Source organism: Urtica dioica, chromosome 1 (genome assembly GCF_054948205.1).
Source record: "Urtica dioica subsp. dioica isolate 48M chromosome 1, U.dioica_male_clone48M_v1_H2, whole genome shotgun sequence".
Lineage (NCBI taxonomy): Eukaryota > Viridiplantae > Streptophyta > Magnoliopsida > Rosales > Urticaceae > Urtica > Urtica dioica.
The window spans coordinates 6,772,741-6,793,976 of NC_142756.1; the positions used below are offsets into that span (position 1 = coordinate 6,772,741).

Genomic DNA, 21,236 nt, shown 5'->3' on the forward strand with positions numbered 1-21,236 from the left:
TGATATTACCGGAAGATAGTTTATGACTTTGTCAGCTAATGTTTTAGATATATATATATATATATATATAGATATATATATATATATATATATATATATATTTGGTTTATTTACACGAAACTCGCTGTGTGCCTGAAATACCGTTTATCCAATCTGCTCCGCACATCAAATTTTACTAATAATCCGCATACTATCTACACCAGTAAATTGGGATCATACCGCATATATCTTTATATTTTCATATTAATATAAAAATTAAAATTTAAAAATAAAAAATGCAATATTTGCAATTAATGTACGATATTTTAGGTATTTGAGGAAATTATTAGTTTTAAAATTTGCATTGTTTACAAGGTATTTATGATATAATGAGAGTATTTGCGGTATTTACTGATAAAACGCGGGATTTGACCCAATTCGCGGGAAAAATGTCAAACCACTCCCGTAACCTTGCAAGAAGCGATATACCGCACGAGATACCCCTATGCCATGCGGTATTTCAAATTTTGATGCGGCCTATCCCTATTTGGATTCACAAGCTACATTTTATACTCTCAAATTTGAAAATAAATTTTCAATGACAGTAGAAGAAAATTAGACAATAAATTTTAGGTTCAAAATAAAAAATAAAATTGTGGAACAGCTTAAAATGGATATTAATAGATATTTTTGGAAGTATCTAGGCAAATTATATGAAACTTGGGCGTTGCAACAGGAGGAAACCATAACTTTCGGTTCCAACTGCCCTTAAACATCTATCAGAAGTTTCGTCCAATGGAGAACGTTAATTGATGTATGAGTTCCGTAAGAAGAGCCAATACAAACTGGAATCCAGTTGTTCCGGTTTGTGTCCCGAATCGCCCTCTCTCTAGCGTCCAGTACTGTAGTCGGCCTCGTCCTCAACAATTATAGTGACAAGAACTCGTCATCTCCTCAACTTTGCAAGCTCCCATTATAGTCTTCCTCGCCCTCTACAGTTCTAGCAAGAAGAACATAATCTCGCCTTGACTTTGCGAGCTCTCTATGCCGTCGACCTTTTCCTCAATCGGGCGAGAAGAACTCTTCCTCTCTTCAACTCTTGGAGCTCAACCTCCATTCTCGACGCCCGTTTCGGCTATCTTCTCCCTCTTTGTTGGCCAAAGAAAGTATATTATCGTTTTTTTTTTAATTTATTTGAATAAAATGCAACGACGACTCTTTTTGTAGTACTTGCCAAAAAGAGTCGTTGTTTGCTCTATTTATCTTTGTTTTGATTAATTTCAATAAATAACGATAAAATTTAATATTTTTCAATGATAGAGTTAAAATAAAAAATAATAATAAAAAAAATTTAAAAAAAATTGTTCGAATGCCTTGAAAGTATATTTTTGTCCTTTTTTTAGTTAAAAGTCGATTTTTGAATATTTTACAAGTAAGATGTCCATTCTTGATATTTCTTAAATTATTAAGTCTACGTTATGAAATTTCTCAAACCTAAAAGGGGGATAAAACCAAAAGAAACCATATGAAAATGATGGTAACACGGAAGCTTAAGAACCTCATCAGATTTTCGCATACCACTCGTATTGGTGACAATAAATTAGAATTCGTAACACAACTCTTTTATAAAATGTATGCTTATTATACAAAAAATTCTACATGATGGATTAAAAAAAATAAACAAATAAATAACAATTATACATCGAATCATCTGAGCTGGAATTTAACTTCCATGTAGTAGTGTTACTGGACTGAGTTGGGTAAAATCTCTATGAATTTCTTATCACGATGATACATCAAGAGAAGAGAAAAATCCGCTCTGATAGCCAAGTTGCAAAAATCATTTTCAGAAACTGGGTCTCAAACACTATGCTCCAGGGCGCCTTTCATGAACTTGCTCCATTTGACCCCAAAAAACTATTATTTTCAAGAGCAAGTCAAGAGCTGATCGTTTCCACCACCGCAGCCTGATTCACGTCTTGATCAGCCTCGATTTTAATAGCACTCAACATCTCTTGCTTTTTCTGCTCATGAGCTCGCCTCCGATTACTTTCGAGGATGATCATTAGAGCGGTGATGTCAGCATGGCTCACCCCGCCAACTCTGCTCGCCTGCCCTATAGTTTGAGGCCTAACCTGAAACCGTAAATGTTCGTACATGACAAGGGTCCCCAAAACATTTACATGTTCTATCTGTGGTAAAGAAAACAAAACATAACAAAACCAAAAAAAAAAGTGGCACGTATTCTAGTACACACCTTGGAAAGTTTTTCACGCGCTTCAAGAGACAAAGTGTTCATCGCGTAGAAGTCCAATCCCTCTGGAATTGGTTTATGCTGTTGATGGACCATCTGAAAAAAAAAATGAAGCGCGTGAATTGAGCTACTAAAACTTGACATATAAGAACGGTGAAAAGATGAGAAAAACGTATGGTACGCTGAAGCAAAAGAATCCTAAGCAATTAAGACTGAGATCAGGGTCCGGTTACAGAATTGTTGAACTTGCTTGCTCACCTGTTGAAGCTGGATCTTTTGGCGTGTTATGAAGCCCTCGTACTTGATATCGATCTCCACGCACTCTTTGTCAATTCTTGATAGTGTCTCGCTCCCGAAACCATGCTTATCAAAAACTTTGTACTCAATATGTGGTTTCTTAAGAAGGCTCTCAAGAGTTGAATGATCCTTTACAGGCTGACCAGACAGGCTAGAAACTTCAGCTGCTAGTTCTCCTCCTGAGCACCAACGACAACTAATTCTGAAGTATAGAAACTTGAGACCATAACCCTAATGCTCTTTCCTGTGTTTTTAGTTTTTTTCAAAGAAGAATTTGTTGCAACTAGCCAAATCTTTTGGCGTTTAAGATTCTAGTCAAAGTTTTATTTTACTAAGAAAATAATCCACCAGGCTGAAGTAAATTAATTAACTGATTAGGTTCATTTAATTTACTTCGGCCTAATGGGCTATTTTATGAAGTAAATTAAATTAACCTAACCACTTAATTAATTTACTTCGGCCTGATGGGCTATTTTCCTAATAAAATGAAACTTTGGCTATATTTTAAAAGCATGGTGGGCTGGCCTAATTGCCCCTTTTTCAAAAGTATTTTGTAAGAACAACTTTCTTATAATACTAAACTTCAGGATCCCTAGCCACACCATTTTAAAACTTTAACTTCAGAAATTCTGAACAATTAGCACCTTTTTTCTGCCATCCAAAGAATAAAATATATATTTTTTTATGTAATGAAATTAAGAATGAACGCCAAACAAAGACATTGGACAAGGAAAAGTAAAGCTAAATTCACCTGAAATTCTAACACTTTTTAACCGTTTCTTCTCTTCTGAAATTCGAGCTTGCTTGTCGAGGTATAGTTGCCAGCGTCTATCATCTATTAACCCAATATCTCGGGCCAAAGGTGTAAGACGGGTATCAGCATTGTCGGATCTTAGAAGCAAACGGTGTTCTGAACGGCTACAATGAAAGAAAAAAAAAACGCGAAGGAATATTGAGCAAGAAACAAAAAAACGAAAACTTGATCATTTGCTGTTAAATATGAACATAGTTTTAGGACCTTCTGTACGGTCAAGAAACCAACTGCTAAACAATAAAAGTTATTATGATACCAACATTAATAATAATAAAAAATGAGCACACAAATGTATGATTTTAAAAAGGAACATAGCCTAAGCATCAAACAATAACTTGGATGGTAATCATTTTCTAAAAGTATGATATGAGAGTGATCTCGACAAAGTTTTTAAGGTTAATTATGATCTAGTCACTATTTTATCACATTTGACAGTAGGCGAATGCTATAATCAAGAATCATTCATATAATTTTAAACCTCATAGATATAATCACAACACCACTTGCACAACAAAAAAAATTAAGTAGTTAAGATGTCACGTGATTTAAGAAAACACGTCATTCCAACATCTCACCGGAGTATGAAGCCACATCGTTAAACATAAAATTCTAGAACTAGTACCAAACTCTCCGAATAATGATTTGAAACAATAGTTACGAGAAGGCCACGTTAGGCCTTTACCTTGTTAACACACGGTAAGGTTCTCGAAGATCCTTCGTAACCAGATCATCAATCATTGTTCCTATGTAACTGCTTTCCCTCTCAAGCACAATGAGGGGCTTATGATCTGAATGTCTTGCAGCATTAATACCAGATACAATACCCTAGTGAAAAGAGGGGTAAAAAAAATTCATATGAGCACAGCCATTTTCTAAACAGAATGCACTCTCTATGTCCAACAACCGTTTATGTTAAATCTGCATAAACATCTGAAATTATTACCTGTGCTGCAGCTTCTTCATAGCCTGTAGTTCCATTTATTTGACCGGAAAAGAAAAGACCGTCAATTTTCTTTGTCATGAGAGATCTAGAACATTGGTGAGCAGGCAAGTAATCGTACTCGACAGCATAAGCAGGTCTGAGCATTGAACAATTTTCAAGTCCAGGCAAGCTTCTCAATAGAGGCAATTGCAATCTTTCTGGTAAACCTGTAGAAAACCCCTGAAGTAGAAGAAAATAGTCGCAATAAGAAATATAGTTTATGACCCACTGAGTGCTACTTGCACGCCTCAAAACAAAAAGAATTGCGTGTTATATCAATTAAACATCTTGAACCACCTTATTGTAAGACTGGTATTATACAATAAGCATATAGTTAATGAAAACTTGCTGATCACTACAAACTAATTACTGAAAATTCGTCAGTGTTGTTTCATTACAATGAAGATGAGCAACCATTCAAAAAACAAGATACTTTGAGCTTATCTACAGATCTAAAGGATCAGATTTTTTTATTTAGTACTTGTAATGTCATATCTAGGGTACAAGGGGAAAGCAGAGACAATGTATTAATTTCCATTGTTTCTCATCCCCACAACCATTGTAAAAATACAGGCACTTGCTACTTCACCTGCACATAGAGCTCTGGCACACTTCGACCCTCTGGCTCAAGAAAAATCTGATGTGATTCTCTGTCCTGAAACCGAACAATCTAAACACAGAGAAAGCCAAATTCAGAACTAAGACAGGATTCAAATTAAAATTGAGCACTGAGATGATAAGAGATGATAACTCGGTGGTAAGCATATTCATCCACACCAAAAGGTTGTGAGACATGTCTACTCGGCACATGGATGGGACATAAAACAGACAAAATGCCATGGCTTCAGACGGTATGACATGCAATGCATGATGGAATTTCAGTAGGATCCAATACATTCACTAGGTTAATACGGAAAAATAGTACAAATAAATATAAAGAATACTGAATGTGTTCTCAAATTATCGATGTATTTCTTCTCGAAGAATCAGCTATAAAAGTTTAAAATCCTTTTCAAAGGATAGCATGATAAGAAGAGGGAGAACCAAACAAGATTTATTAAACATGTACCACCAAGCTGAACAATCCATGTTGTCCCCTGGAACTTAACGTTGGGACTCATGGGGTTCCAAAACAATTGAAGCAATATCCCCAAATGAAAAGTCTTAATCAGCAGTACATTAGATGAGTAGATGACCTTTGGAGTTGCAGAATGATAATTTGTAACCATTCACTAGGAGCACGGAATGAGATGGTAAGAAATAATGCAATAACCTAAAATGTAGGACTGTACAGAAATAGAAAGCCTAAGATGTCACCAAAGTTCGATGCATTTTTAAGACACAACCTATACAAGCATTACAAGCTCTCGGTCGTTTGTTTTTTTTCTTTTCCTTCACTACTCTGAACATAAATCTGCTGAATGTCATTTCCTCTCCGTTGTTTTCTTCTTTGTTGCTGGTTTACTACATTTCCTACATTGCTTTGTGTTTCTGTGGTTTTGTCTCTATGGTTGGCATGGTTTTTTCACTCTCTCTTCATGTTAAGGATCTCCCATCCTCTCAGATATTTGTTGATTTAAAATATTGTGAAAGTTTAACATGTTTCTCACATAAAGAGTAGAATTGCACCTTATCTTCAATGGAGGGACAATATCTAGGCCCCTTGGCTTCAACCCAGCCACCATATGTAGGGGTTTCGTGCAAGTTATCTTTAATCATTTGGTGTGTGAGTTTTGTAGTCCGCGTGAGGTAGCAGCACATTTGTTCCCTTTCAACATGGAATTCTGGATCAAAGCTAAACCAACCCGCCTGTACAGAAATTTAAAAAAAAAAAAAAAAAACCGTGACATTTTCATTGAGCATCATTCCTAAAATTCACCATTGAAGCAACAGGCCAAGTACAAAATGTTCCTGATAGAAAAAGACAAAAAAGAAGATAAGAAAATAATGTAGAATGTTCTAACATGCGTGGAAAAGATTAAAAAACTTTGTGTGGTATCTTTCCACGCATGTGAAAAGGCTTGTTAGATTATACATTTTTCAATATCGGGACACAATGAGGGCAAGGGTTGTAAGTTATGCCCGTGGTGAAAATAAAATCAGAAACCCCCCCCTAAAGATCAGTTGCTAGTTGCCATCTCTTGCTCTTATATATCATGAATTTTGGACTAAGTAAGAATTCTGAACTATTCCAATGCAAAACCAAATCTACAGAACCTACATATGAAAATAAATGGGAGGACCTCTTCGTCGCCTTGCTGAGGTTCCAATCCCGAAAAGTCTACTGTACGAATGTCAACGCGGGCTGGGGTCCCGGTCTTCAAGCGATCAGTTTCGAATCCAAGTTGTTGCAAGCTTTCACTCAGTCCATACGAAGCTGACTCCCCAGCTCTCCCTGCTGGCATAGAAGTTTTACCAACCCAGATTTTACCGCTCATAAAGGTGCCGGTTGTGAGGACAACAGAAGGAGCATAGAAGTTCATCCCAAAAAATGTGCGTACACCTTCCACGTCATCGTTTTGTCCCAGTATCAAATCCGTCACCATGGCCTCTCTTATTGAAAGGTTCTGGGTGCTGAAAAAGAAGGAAGACGATAATGGGTAAGCGAACTGAAAGCAATTCACAATGTTAAGCATGTCAAACTCTGATTAGTTGAGGATCAGACGATGAAAATACCATATGAGTACCATTATATTATATTTCGGATATATTAGATTACTAGTAACGATTCAGAAAATTTTACAGTACTTGCCTCTCAACGATTTTCTTCATTTCAAAAGCATATTCACGCTTATCAGTTTGCATACGCAAAGCACGAACAGCAGGGCCTCTTGAGACATTGAGGATACGCTTTTGTAAATAACATCTGAACCATAGAATAAACAAACGAGCAAGATTGCATCGATAAGCAAATACGCAGCGAAATGAGCTCAAGATTCCCCCGAAACATGACGAAATAAACAACAGAGATAAAATTCTTCAAGCTTCTAGTGCCTTTTATCTTTTACCTATCAGCAACCTTTCCAATGTCGCCTCCAAGCGCGTCGACTTCATGAACAAGCTGCGATTTAGCAGGTCCTCCTACCGCCGGATTGCAAGGCTGTATTGAACTGTTCTCAGTAAGAAGAACTTCTGACTATGGGAAAGAGATTCCACACAAAATTGATTTTCGTGTTTGGGAATACGTGTGTTTTCGTGTCTGTGTAAGAGAGAAACCGACATAGATATGTGTACTTACATGCGCTTTCGTTATTTTCGAATTTTGATTACCAAAAGAAAACAACATAAAGTAAAACAATAAACAGAAGAACTAGGTTAACCTGCCAAGCAATCCGATCGATATTCAATGTGAGAAGAAGAGTTTTTGCGCCTAAACGAGCAGCTGCAAGAGAAGCTTCACAGCCGGCATGGCCTCCTCCAACAACAATAACATCGTACTTCTCATCAACAGTCTCACCACCGCTCAAGTCTGCCGGAAAATTGGAAAACCAAAAACCAAATCTAAACTTTCCACTGCAAAAGGAAAATTGGAAGTAGGAAACGGCACGAGAACTGTTCGACAAAAGTCATCAACGATGGGAGCGAAATGCCGTACCCGCAAATCCAGCGGCGGAGGCGGAGAATCTCCGGGAGGAATAGCGGCGAATGAGAGGGACGGAGCGAGGGGCGGTGTGGCGGAAGAAGGCGAGACGAGGAGGGGCGAGAGAGGGAGAGAGAAATGGCGGGAATGGGAGGTGAGAGAATCGGTGAGAGACTGAATGTAGAGCCATTTCGTGGGTTCGTATCAAGGTCATTGGTGGAGGGTGGTTTTGGTAGCCATTGGGCAGGGTTGAAGAAGGTGAGTGATAGCAAGCCTAAGGTTCAGAAATTCGGGATATCTATCTCGCCGCGCGTTACCGGTCCGTTTTTTATTTAATTTCTTTTAAAAAAAATTAAAAACAGAAAATAGGTAGAACACCCAAGAGTCCAAGAATGTAAACACCAAACTCATTACATCAAGGAAAAATAAGACCACCTTGTGTAAGTTTCCATGTGGCGAAAGACAAACAAAACACACTCAATTTAAAGCAACCGTGGCTCGTTTCAAAATTCCTCGAAGATTGATGGAAGAATCCAATCATCCGAGGACCATCCACCTCGATAAAGGACGTTCGAGTATCTGTACGCTCAAATCTCTAAATAAAAAACATTAAAGATAGCTATTCCATCTTCATTACAAAAACCCGCAATTGAAATGTGGGAATTCCAACCCAAATTCAAAATACAATACCATAAAAAAGTCAATAAAAAATCAACAAACAAAATTAAAATACTACAAGTCCCTCTTTTAAAAATGCATCCAACATCTCCCTCCACAAGTTTTTAACTATGGGTCGCTGGTTGCCCCGAGCGAAACCGACCTCTCGGAATCGGCGACCATGATTTTCTGACCCTCAATCTCCATTTACATTATGGGTATGAGGTATCTATAGTTGATGTACCATATATTTGGACTAGATTGTTTGACAATAAAATGAAATTTATTATTCGAGGAAAACACGATGACTTGGGTCTTCGATTCTTTCTTGTTTTCGAACAATTATTGCAGGGCAAGCTCGTTGTTACTACCTGTTACATACATATTAAAATATAAATATATTAAACATAACCATATTGTTGACAAATGAATATACATGAAGAACTTTCAAATGCATATTTTTGTGTCCTGATGTCCTTAGTTCGAAATTTTAGTGCCGTCCATTGAGCCTGATGAGACTTTCCGCGATTCATACGAGTATTGGTAGTGCTCAGCCTAAATGGTGGTGAATGTGATGGATCATATAGATGTGACAGAGAATGTGGTGGAGCATACCAAAGTGAGAATGAATGGGGTACGTCGTTTGGACATGAGACGGACTCAGACACTACATATACTTAGATTGTCGGATCGATAACTTCATTGTTCACGCAACGTGATCCAAAATAGAGATCTTCAAGGCCTATGTCCGTTTCATATTCATTGCCATCTTTGTTGACGTGACTAGAATCTGGGATATGGAAGGGAATACAAACTACTTTCTTGGCCTAATGGATAGGTGGACGAGAAATGAATACAGTCTTCTCAATACGAGTGACACATAATGGATAATCCAGACCATGCTTAACATAGTAAGCAAGTGTGCAAGATCGAAAATGAACTTATCCACATTTAGTACCTCGTGTACCTTATCTAATAGCTCGTCAAACTTTATCGTATTCCGAATTTTCATGATATGGGTGGTACCCCTTTTAAACGCGGCCAATTCATCATCTTTGAGACCCCAAGTTCCATCAAACATGATAATAACACCACGAAAATCTGTAAAATATAACAACAATAATTAGTTCTACAACCGGCGTCGCAAACCGCCGCAAATTGTCGTAAAATGCTCTAATGTGATTAAGCTACCGCAACATGCCGCAGTCTGTCGCAACTTTACGATAATTTCATATTTTTAGAGTTTTGCAAGTTTTTTTAAAAACGTAAAAGAAAATGTTAAATCTTAATTTTTGTATCACATGACCGTTTGAAAAATGAAATAACATTTGATATAACATGAAAAAATCACATATCCATTGCATAATTGCCTCATTAATTCCTCCCCCGTATATGATAGCATGATGGGTATAAGAATGAATATGACTGATGTTGTAGGTGTATATGTGGCTGACAGGGATACATTTAGTTTTTAGCGTTAAAAGTAAAAATAACAAGATTAACAAGCACAGTCTCAAACCTTTGGTTAGCTCAAAAAATAAATTTCAAACTAAAAAATGAAACAAGTTTATTCGGTTTTTTTTTTTTTTGATACATACTTCAGACACTTTAATGGTCGTTAATTTATATACTTAATTAATTTCTGGTATTTTTTTAATTTATATAAAAAAAAAAAAAAAAAAAAAAAAAACCAAGTTTTACTGATCGTTAACATATGGTAGAATTTAAACAAATAAATTAAGCTTTTTATTTTCACTCGGACATGTGGTTTTCTACCAAACTTGCTTATTATTCCCGTTTAACCCACCAGCATCAAATTCAATCTCAATGCCTCGCAAAGAATCGATCGCCATGGAATCATAGCAGCTTTCCCTGCGCAACGTCCAAATCTGGGTGTTTAATTAATCGAATTAAACAATAAAATGTTGGGAGCGGTGCAGATCGGGATGACGGCGGCGATCATCGTGGTCCTGGTGCCGATGGCCATGGCCGGCTGGCACCTCAGCCGCAACAAGGTCCTCTTCTTCAGCGGCGCTCTATTCATCTCCCTCGCCGTCGCCGTCCACCTCACCCCCTCCTTCCTCCTCTCCTTCTCCGCCGCCACGTCATCACCCCCTCCGATCGTCGTCTTCGACCCCCGCCGCCACTCCTGCCTCTCCCTCCTCCACGACGTCGCCTGGAACGCCTCCTCCTTCTCCTGGGCCTGGTCCGCCTCCGCCGCCGTCTCCTCCTGCGGCTTCCAGCGCCTGAGCCGCCGCGACGCCGGCGACCTCCTCAACGGAACCTGGATCGTCATCGCCGGAGACTCCCAGGCCCGCCTCATCACCCTCTCTCTCCTCTCCCTCCTCTCGCCCCAGAACTTCACCTCCGACCTCTTCAAGCGGCACTCCGATTACCGCGCCGTCGTGCCGGAGATCTCCGCCAGAGTCGACTTCGTGTGGGCCCCGTACGGCTCGAACCTGACCGAGCTCGCCGGATCGCTGGCGAGCCCGTCGTCGCCGGCGCCGGACGTGGTGGTCCTGGGCGGCGGGCTGTGGCACATGCTCCGCGTGGGCAACGAGTCCGACTACGGCGAGTCGCTCCTCCGGCTCCGCGCCGCCGTGGAGCCGCTCCGGCTGGGCGGGTCCCACGCGTTCTGGGCGGGGATGCCGACGCTGATCAACTCGATGCTGAGCACGGCCGAGAAGAGGGAGAGGATGACGGACGAGCGGCGCGGGGCCTACGACCGCCAGCTGTGGCGGAGCAGGCTGCTGAGGCAGTCCGGGGGCGGGCCCATGCTCCTGCTCGACGTCCAGTCGCTGACCTGGAACTGCGGGCCCCGCTGCACCCGCGACGGGATGCACTACCATCCCTCTGTCTACGACGCCGCCGTGCAGATCATGCTCAATGCTCTCATCATCGACTCTCATCAGAACCCCTGAAACACGGTAACCAGGTTCGCATCGGAATTCTTCATTACACTGATTGATTAGACTACATTGTTGTAAGTTCATGATGTAATTTTACAGTATACATGTCACTGCTTGTATATCAGAGAATTTGAGTGTGTTTTCGCATCTAGTGTCGGTGCGAGACCAAGGAAATTTGTACTATGTAAATTCAAAGAAGAAGAAGAAGAAGAAAAGAAAGACATCTTTTTTTTCATCACTGGATAGTGTTCCCTGGATGTAGAATTACCGCTAGGCTAAGCGAGGAACTATACATTAGTCATAGACTTTGTAACAAAATTACGGTGTGATTTATGCACAGCGAGATTGCGGATTGTGGTTGATCCGTTGAATATGATTGCAACTTGTACAGGAATCGGCAATGAAACTAACTGTTTTCTCTGTACCTATCAATATGTTGTTGAGAAACTAGTGTGGATAAGCGTACCGTTCGTATTTTTAACTCAAAAACTTTTGGCCATTGGGAAGGTCTCTCAGTCGAACTCCCAGGAACTCGTGGGCTTTTAGTTAGTACCCATGGTAATAAAAAAAAATTGCTGTGGAAGCTAGAAACACATGGATCTCCAATGTTCTTCTGGTTTGGGAAACATAATTGTTCCAGTCATTTTGTTACCATGTTTTTAAGGCTCTACTGGGATAGCTTTTATTCAGGCAGAGTATCCCTTGTTTTGTCCAACTTCAAACCCGTTTCGGTCGAATACAAGGGCTTAAAATGAGAAAAACCCACAGGTTGCTTAATCAATAGCACGGGTCCACAAACTGCAAAAACTGCAGACTTTGAGGAGTCTCAACAAAATTTAGCTGCTTGAATTAATTCCAGTGCTCTTTGTATAATCTTTCTTTTTTTTCCTTGATTGAGTTGTGCATCCGTGATTTTTTTTTTTTGCCCGACTAAGCTTAGACTCAAATCTCATCGTGTAATACAATCCAATCCAATACGATACAATCACCATACACAAACTATTCTCGACGATACAGCTGCATTCTGCAACCTTAACTTACTAACTCCGGCACCAAATCTACAACCGAAAACCAAAAAGACAAAAACTATATTTTATAGTGTACTTATGGCACTACTCTCACTCTCAGGCATCGAATTGCTTGCCTTCGAACGTCTGCCCGAAATCCCAATTCAGAGGAGCAACATTAAACGAGGTGACCGTGGCTCTGTCTCCGGTGGTGACCTCGAACGAAAGCGGCTGATTCTTCAAATCCGCATTGATATGCCAATTTTGCCCCCAGTTCCGCCCCATCGGAAGCCAACCGGTTCTCGACCCCTTGACCTTCACGGCCGCCACGTCGCCGGAGCCGGCCACGTTGCTGATCAGCACCGACATAAACACACCTCCGCCGTCAATCGTGAATCTCATCCCTCCTTCTTTCCTGCACTTTATCCTGATTTCCCAAAAAAAAAAAAAAAAAAAGACAGAGAGAGAGAAACCATTAGAGATGTTAAGCTAGATCTATGACGAATCAAAATGCGTGAATCGGTGAGTCACGTACCGGCGGTACTGGACGGGCATATTGCCGGCCTTCCAGATGGCGATCTTCTCGAAGGCGTCGATGGGAAGGACGAAGTGCCTGTTTGGGGGGTTGCAGTGGCCGCCGGCGTCGGAGGAGAAGCCGTAGTTGGGGGCGCAGAAGTTGGTGGCGGTGAGGATGATGGAGGTGCCGGGGATGCACCACCGGAGATCCTCAACGCACCGGACCTCGAAGCACGCGCCGCAGATCTGGCCCCTCTCGAACACCGCCTCGCTCACCCCCACCGTCGCCATCCCGTACCCGCCGCGGGACAGGTCGCCGTACCCGCACGCGCCTCCCACCGCGTCCCGCGGGTCCGCCGCCGCGTAGTACGTCGCCCTCGCCGCCCGCCACTCCGACAGCGACGGCGACGACGACGGAGAGGACGGCGAGTGCGCGGTGGCTGGGGAGACTACGAGGAGTAGGGCTAGTAGTGGTAGTAGTAGTAGTGATGGCATTTTCTGTTTATGTGATGTCTCTCTCTCTCTCGGACTGGATTTGAGAGAGAGAATCTGTGTCTGCGTGTGTTTGTGTGTGTGGGAACGGGGAAATGGATATTTCGAAAAGAGACAGTGTGAGAGAGACAAACACGGAGTGTGACATTGATGATATGATTGTACTATGCGACCGAGTTTAATTGGTTGGTTTATTATTAATTTTGGTAAAGCTGGATGTCACGTGACATCAACGTGATTTTGTTAACAAGAAAAGTGAAGAAAAAAAACAAAGAGAGAGAGAGATTATAGAGAAGTGAGAACATTTATAAAAGAAAAGTGAAGAAGAAAAACAATAACATAAATAAACGGAGTCGGTGGCTGCTTTAATTTTTCTTTTTGAAGAAATGGGCTGCTTTAAAATAGGTCATGTAACTTTTGTTAGGACATAACTATTTTCCTTTTATAAAATAGTAAGTTATCAGCGAAAAAATATTTAATATCTTCGATTATTTTATTTAAATATCTAATTTTTTGTAAGAAAAATATTCAATGTTATAAGTTGTATCAGCGCTACTACTTAGGACGTTAAAAATAGATGGGATGACACGTGTAAGCATCTAATCATTTTAATAAAATTAAAAATAATTTTTTTTTATAATGCTTAAATATATAAATAATAATAATAATCCATAACATAGATAATAAGTATCTACTCTCCTCAAACTTTTATCCACACACTGCCACGTGGCAATGCTTTGCCCACATCCTTGAGCGCCACGTGGCGAAATTTTTTTTACTCTCTTCATGAATCTCTTAGTGACACGTGGTCATCTTCTCAGCTTGATTTTCTTCATGTCTTCTCCCCTTCTTCGCCCAAAACGTCCATGGGTCTTTAAAAAAAAAAAAAACCGAAGGAAATTAAGAGGGTTGCGGCAAAGAGAAAGCTTCAAATCACACTCTGGTCATCTTCTCAGCTTGATTTTCTTCTCCTGTCTTCTCCCCTTCTTCGACCTAACGTTCATGGTTCTTTAAAAAAAAACGAACCTAACGTATTTTGTTCACCTTCTGGCTGTTGGCTTTTGCTTCGCTGTTATTTATTGACAGAAGCTTCTTTTTGGGTTCATTCTCCGAGAAGAACGAGTCGTTTGTGCCATGTTTACTCTGCGTCCACCACATGCTCGATAAAATGGCTCTCTGAAATTATCAAACCAAAGACCTGAATTCCCTCAAGCTTGTAAGTTTTTCTTCTACTTTTCGTCATAAGCAATCCAATTACCGTGTTGTTCGATGTAAGATTTGAGCTTGGTGTCTTCTTCAGGTGACCACGGTCCTCTCTTCACGTTGGCTTTGTCACAACAAGGTGCTCTTCTCATGGCTGAAATTCTGTACACCCTAGAACATACATTTCAAGTTGATCAACTAACATCTTTATATGTGATATATAAACAGACTAACATCTTTATCACTTTTAACTAAATGATTTCATTCCTAAACTCCCTTTTTATGGTCAACGTTCCTAAAAACATGTATGTCAGCCAATTTGATCAACCACATCATTTCTCTGTGACGTTCGTCTCAACTAAAAAAAAGGCTGAAAATTTTAGCACTAGAAAATATGGCACTGGGAACTTGGTACGAAGATTTAAGGTGTGAGTATGAACTTAATGACTAGAGAGTTATTATTTAAAGTTACAAGCTAGCTAGACCAGGCGAGCTCGACCTCCAGGCAGGCTCGACCTCCAGGCGAGCTCGACCTCGAGGCAGGCTCGATCTCCAGGCCAGGCTCGACCTCCAGGCGAGCTCGACCTCCAGGCAGGCTCGACCCTCAGGCGAGCTCGACCTCCAGGCAGGCTCGACCTCCAGGCGAGCTCGACCCCCAGGCGAGCTCGACCTCCAGGCAGGCTCGACCTCCAGGCGAGCTCGACCTCCAGGCAGGCTCGATCTCCAGGCCAGGCTCGACCTCCAGGCAGGCTCGACCTCCAGGCCATGCTCGACCTCCAGGCGAGCTCGACCTCCAGGCGAGCTCGACCCCCAGGCGAGCTCGACCTCCAGGCAGGCTCGATCTCCAGGCCAGGCTCGACCTAAAGGCAGGCTCGATCTCCAGGCCAGGCTCGACCTCCAGCCAAGCTCGCCCTCTAGGCCAGGCTCGACCTCCAGGCAGGCTCGACCTAAAGGCAGGCTCGATCTCCAGGCCAGGCTCGACCTCCAGCCAGGCTCGCCCTCCAGGCCAGGCTCGACCTCCAAACGAGCTCGACCTCCAGGCAGGCCCGATCTCCAAGCCAGGCTCGACCTCCAGCCAGGCTCGCCTTCCAGGCCAGGCTCGACCTCCAGGCCAGGCTCGACCTCCAGCCAGGCTCGACTTCCAGGCAGGCTCGACCTCCAGGCAGGCTCGACCTCCAGGCGAGCTCGATCTCCAGACCAGGCACGACCTCCAGCCAGGCTCGACCTCCAGGCCAGGCTCGACCTCCAGGCGAGCTCGACCTCCAGGCGAGCTCGACCTCCAGGCAGGCTCGACTTCCAGGCCAGGCTCGACCCGAGCTCGACCCCCAGGCGAGCTCGACCTCCAGGCAGGGTCGACCTCCAGCCAGGGTCGACCTCCAGGCCAGGCTCGACCTCCAGGCGAGCTCGACCTCCAGGCGATCTCGACCCCTAGGCAGGCTCGACCTCCAGGCAGGCTCGACCTCCAGGAGGAAGTCCAACCCAAAAATTGTGAAGGCAATCCCAGCCCTGCCAAGGGCTAGGAAAGAAAAGTCCCAGCCCTGCCAAGGGCCAGAAAGGAAAAATCACAACCCTGCCAAGGGCCAGGAAGGAAAAGTCTCAGCCCTGCCAAGGGCCAGGAAGGAAAAATCTAAGCCCTGCCCGTCCAAGGGCAAGGAAAACTCCAACCCGACCAAGGGCAAGGAAAACCCCGGCCCTGTCGTGGGCAAGGAAGGAAAAATCCCACCCGCCAAGGGTAAGGAAAATCCATGCCCTGCCATGGGCAAGGAAGGAAAAATCTCAGCCCCGCCGAGGGCAAAGAAGGTTCAAGCATTGTGCATGGTCAGCCCCTACAAAAATCAAGGGAAAAATGAAAAGACCATCCTACCCCGACTCAGCACACTCCTATAAATACCTTCAGATTTCTCATTTGGAGGTAAGTTCTCGGACGACTTACAAAACCTCTGCCTCTCTCTCATCTGAGACTTTCTCTCTCTAGAACCTTGAACCAAGACACTTGGACTAATGTTGAGCGTCGGAGTGCCCGCCGGAGGAAATCCCTCCGGGGTTCTTTAGCTCACGTTTCTCTCTTTTTCAGGTGAAGAGACGTCGGAAACCCTTTTCCGACACGGCGAAGGCGACAAGCGCTGAGACAACTTCCCCGTTCGACCACCGCGCGGTCATAGGGTCCGGCCCTAGGCCGAACCGCGGACCGGTTTTCGTGTTGATCCATTTTCAGGCATTAACACATACTTTTACCAAAATTTTCATCAACGATTTGAATTTCTTCGAACTTGCTTGTGTTTGTTTTACGATCATTCGCGCGTAGCGCGTACCCATTACTAGTAAAACAATAAAAATATCTCTCTCTCTGAACTTGATTTGCTATTCTTTTGAGTTATATATCCATTATATATTATTAGTTTGTCTTCTTTAATAAAGACATGTTAGAAATTTGAAAATAACTTATATAAACGTCTCAAAAAGCTATATATGTGTGTGGGTATATATATGCTTGAAATTTTAAGAAGATGGTTATTCGTGTCTTGCTTTCAAATAATTTTGATAGTTCGGGAAGATTCAGGAGGGTTAATTGCCTCATCTACTACCAAAACAATAACTTTTTCCAATTTTCCACCAAAACCATAATTTGACCAAAAATGCCACTAACTCATTTGTACAACTATCATTTTACCCCCCAACTACATTTTTTCTCACAATCTCAAACCAATTCACACCAACTCGTTTTAATGAGCAAATATTTAATTTTGAAACATTTTCTCTCTCTCTCTCTCTCTCTCTCTCTCTCTCTCTCTCTCTCTCCTGTAAATCTCATCCAAGGTCGGTCACCCATGAAACCCACACTCAAGCATTGAAACCCTCAGCTTCTAAAAACCCACACCCAAGCGGTTGAAACCCTCACCCAAGCTATGAAATTGTGGCTCTGAAATCCTCGTCCAAGTTCAGCCCCCGCACAACGTCCTCGCCCAAGTTCCGACCCCAAATCCTCGCTGAAACTAAAGCTCAAGGTTCGTTGTTTCTTCCTTTTAAAAAAAAATTGTGGTTTAAAAAGTTTTATGTCATTTTTATAGATTGTTTAAAGAGATTTAAATGTTCTGTTTGGTCTGGGTATGTTCACCAGGTTTTCTGAAATCGTCAACAAAGTTCATTAATCGTTGACTTTAGATGTCAACAATGGACGTCAACTGTTGACATCTGAAGTCAACAAATAATGAACTTTGTTGACATCAATGTCAACAATGGATGGAAATTGTTGACGTCTAAAGTCAACAAATACTCTGCCTATGCTTTGTTGTACGTAGTGATGGCAGCTACAAAGCTCTGAAACACTCTTGGCCCTGGGTGTTGAAGACACCAGAGTTCATCAGTTGTTGACATTAGATGTCAACAATGGACGTCAACTGTTGACATCTGAAATCAACAAATAATGAACGTTGTTGACTCAAATATTGTAAAAAAAACACTCCCTTGAATCTCCGGCAACAAGCTTTGACGACTTCGAACCCCGAAAGAGAAAATGTTCTAAAAATGAGGTACATTTTGATGCCAAGCAAAGTTGATTTTTTGTTATTATTTTTTGTGATTGTAGATGTGATTTTTTATTTTTGGTTACTAAAATTGTAGTCAATGGATGCACAACTCACGGAGTTCCAAATGAGCCAGGCTGAGTACATATGGTACTTGGATACTTTTTCTAGTAGTGAGCCTGGATCGCGTCTGATCATCGGTGTCGAAAGTGTTATGAAAGAAGTCTTCGGAGACGACTGGGAGACTAAGTTGAACGAAAAGGGAGATTTTACGGAAGTCATGCCCATGGGGACACGACTGTTTATGCTGAAAAGCCAAAGAGATGAACTCCTCTTCTATAGGAGGATGAGGATTAAGAAGAAATGGCCCTTAACTTGAATGCCTGAAACTTCTTAATATTTTTATATAAATTTGTGTATGGGTTTTTGTATGACTTGAATGCTTGAAACTTCTTAATATTTATATTTGTGTATGGGTTTTTGTATGATTTGAAAGCCTGAAACTGCTTATTATGTCTATTTACACTATGTGAAGAACTAAATTTAAATTCATCCATTAGATGTCAACAATTGATGTCAACTGTTGACATTTGATGTCAATTGTTGACATCTAATGTCAACAGTTGACGACAAATATGACAAATGTTGACATCTAATGTCAACAATTGACGTCAACTGTTGACATCGATAATTGTTGACATCTAATGTCAACAGTTGACGTCAATTGTTGACATCAATGTCAACAATAGATGGGTTTTGTTGACATCAATCGACAAAAAAAGCAAATGGACATCAATGTCATCATTTTTAACACAACAAAGGAGTACTTAATCTATTACATGAACAAACCAAATGAAGAAGAAGTCATAAATAAGTACTTAAATATTACTTTAACCAACCAAAATAAAAAATTTCATAATTATCATCCATCTCCATGTCCGATCCCACTTTGATCGCTATTTTCACCGCCCCGTGTCGGTATAGGTCGATCGTGAACTTCTGTAGGTTTTTCTGCTGTGGCATGTTGGCGTAGGTTTCGACTTTGAACTGTGATGAACTGGTGTCTTCAATACCCAGGGCCAAGAGTGTTTCAGAGCCTTGTACTCGCCATCACTACGTACAACAAAGCATATGCAGAGTATTTGTTGACTTTAGACGTCAACAATTTCCATCCATTGTTGACATTGATGTCAACAAAGTTCATTATTTGTTGACTTCAGATGTCAACAGTTGACGTCCATTGTTGACATCTAAAGTCAACAATTAATGAACTTCGTTGACGATTTCAGAAAACCTGGTGAACATACCCAGACCAAACAGAACATTTAAATATCTTTAAACAATCTATAAAAATGACATAAAACTTTTTAAACCACAATTTTTTTTAAAAAGGAAGAAACAACGAACCTTGAGCTTTAGTTTCAGCGAGTATCTGGGGTCGGAACTTGGGCGAGGATGTTGTACGGGGGCTGAACTTGGACGAGGATTTCAGAGCCACAATTTCATAGCATGGGTGAGGGTTTCAACGCTTGGGTGTGGGTTTTTAAAAGCAGCGGGTTTCAATGCTTGAGTGGGGGTTTCATGGGTGACCGACCTTGGACGAGATTTACAGGAGAGAGAGAGTGAGAGAGCGACAGAGAGAGAGAGAGAGAGAGAGAGAGGAAGAGAAAATGTTTCAGACTTAAATATTTGCTCATTAAAACGAGTTGGTGTGGGTTGGTTTGAGATTGTAAGAAAAAATGTAGTTGAATGTAAAATGGTAGTTGTACAAATGAGTTAGTGGCATTTTTTGCCAAATTATGAATTTGGTGGGAAATTGGAAAAAGTTATTGTTTTGGTAGTAGATGAGGCAATTTATATCTTTTACATTATTTGTAAGTCTTTGCAATTTTATCATTTTGTCAATTTTCACCTACCTTTTAGCCTTTTTGTTGGCATGCAAAAATGTTACAATAATTATCCTGCGAAGAACATCAAATTTCGACCACTAAGTCTCGAGCACATAAAGATTTCACGCATGAATTTCTCTAAATATAAACGAATCTAGCAAAAGAAAAAATGTAAATGATGATGTTTTTTGATAGGTGAGGCTTTTGACGTGTACTCTTTTGTAGTTCCCTTTATTTGTTACTTTGCTTCTCTTTTTATAGAGCTGAGTTTGAAGATCATGGGGTGATCAAACCTATGATGTGATAGTTACTTTGTAACTTTTTTATTTTTCTTGTGAGTGGTGGTTATTTTGTATAATCGCTTACTAGTTATTTTTACTAAGGTAACCGCTGAGCACGTATTTTCAGACGGTTATTATTTAAATTATGATGTGATCCCGTTTTCTTAGTTTGATTAGGAGGGTCCGAGCAAGTGCTCGGAGGGTCCGAGAACATGCTCATATTGTGCTAATTATATGAGTAACGCTTTCATTAATAAGGAGTTTTTGTTTTCCTCTGTAAATTAATAAATTGAAACCCAAAAGAAAGAAACAAAAATTGTTTTGCATTATGATTTTAGATGATTAAAACAATAGCTTTCCGTATCAAACAGATAAAATTTTGAATTATTTATGAAATGAATCTGGTTGAGATAAACTTTCATTTTTTTCCATTTCATAGCTGAGAGAGAGATGTTTTATTTTTATGTTTATTTAATCATAATAAAAACAAATTATTTATTTTTAATTATATTAAAATGATCAGATGCTTACACGTGACATCTCATCCACTTTTAACCTCTCATGTAGTTACAGATATATAATTTTGTTTGCCGCTAACAACTCTAACATATTTGCAATCTAGGCTTTCGATTTTTTTTTTTTTTAAACACGTATCCTTGCTCTTTTAAGTTTTAACATCTATTTTAGTATTTAGTTTAGGCCGGTCTCGCGAGCCTTAGTGAGGCCCACGGCCGATCGACTATGAGTGGATATCAAGTTAATCGTTTATATTGTCACTTTCATACCAGTAAAATAAGTGACCTGTTTGTTTTCCGTGTTGCCTTGTTATGATTGTTAAATGGGTTTTTATGT

The 21,236-nt window shown here is 41.0% G+C and overlaps 3 protein-coding genes across 3 annotated transcripts; 1 reads left to right on the forward strand and 2 right to left on the reverse strand.

The window, feature by feature from the left end:
- Positions 1-1,579: 1,579 nt before the first annotated feature.
- On the reverse strand, positions 1,580-8,294 carry LOC149406840 (glucose-inhibited division family A protein). The gene is made up of 13 exons (XM_089609217.1): positions 7,922-8,294; positions 7,647-7,795; positions 7,335-7,426; positions 7,079-7,192; positions 6,570-6,900; positions 5,956-6,135; positions 4,916-4,996; positions 4,288-4,506; positions 4,027-4,169; positions 3,282-3,448; positions 2,492-2,709; positions 2,237-2,329; positions 1,580-2,114 (listed from the first exon to the last, which is right to left on the reverse strand). The coding sequence occupies exons 1-13, from the start codon at positions 8,118-8,120 to the stop codon at positions 1,917-1,919; spliced, it is 2,184 nt and encodes a 727-aa protein (XP_089465343.1). The 5' UTR covers positions 8,121-8,294; the 3' UTR covers positions 1,580-1,916.
- A 2,029-nt stretch (positions 8,295-10,323) lies between these two features.
- On the forward strand, positions 10,324-11,710 carry LOC149406841 (Pmr5/Cas1p GDSL/SGNH-like acyl-esterase family protein). Its single transcript, XM_089609229.1, has one exon. It carries the CDS (start codon positions 10,486-10,488, stop codon positions 11,482-11,484), a length of 999 nt encoding a protein of 332 aa, XP_089465355.1. The 5' UTR covers positions 10,324-10,485; the 3' UTR covers positions 11,485-11,710.
- Positions 11,711-12,408: 698 nt separating this feature from the next.
- On the reverse strand, positions 12,409-13,660 carry EXPA13 (expansin A13). Its single transcript, XM_089609241.1, has 2 exons — positions 13,015-13,660; positions 12,409-12,906 (listed from the first exon to the last, which is right to left on the reverse strand). Exons 1-2 carry the CDS (start codon positions 13,488-13,490, stop codon positions 12,597-12,599), a joined length of 786 nt encoding a protein of 261 aa, XP_089465367.1. The 5' UTR covers positions 13,491-13,660; the 3' UTR covers positions 12,409-12,596.
- Between the last annotated feature and the right edge of the window lie 7,576 nt (positions 13,661-21,236).

Bases quoted from the DNA above. Each gene is read 5' to 3' on its own strand.
- LOC149406840 (XM_089609217.1), bottom strand. From the start codon at position 8,120: ATGACCTTGATACGAACCCACGAAATGGCTCTACATTCAGTCTCTCAC. The intron at 4,507-4,915 runs GTGAAGTAGCAA...CTTCTACTTCAG, and splicing joins TGCCAGAGCTCTATGTGCAG to GGGTTTTCTACAGGTTTACC. The intron at 2,710-3,281 runs GTGAATTTAGCT...GTTGGTGCTCAG, and splicing joins AAAAAGTGTTAGAATTTCAG to GAGGAGAACTAGCAGCTGAA.
- LOC149406841 (XM_089609229.1), top strand. From the start codon at position 10,486: ATGTTGGGAGCGGTGCAGATCGGGATGACGGCGGCGATCATCGTGGTC.
- EXPA13 (XM_089609241.1), bottom strand. From the start codon at position 13,490: ATGCCATCACTACTACTACTACCACTACTAGCCCTACTCCTCGTAGTC. The intron at 12,907-13,014 runs GTACGTGACTCA...TTGGGAAATCAG, and splicing joins ATGCCCGTCCAGTACCGCCG to GATAAAGTGCAGGAAAGAAG.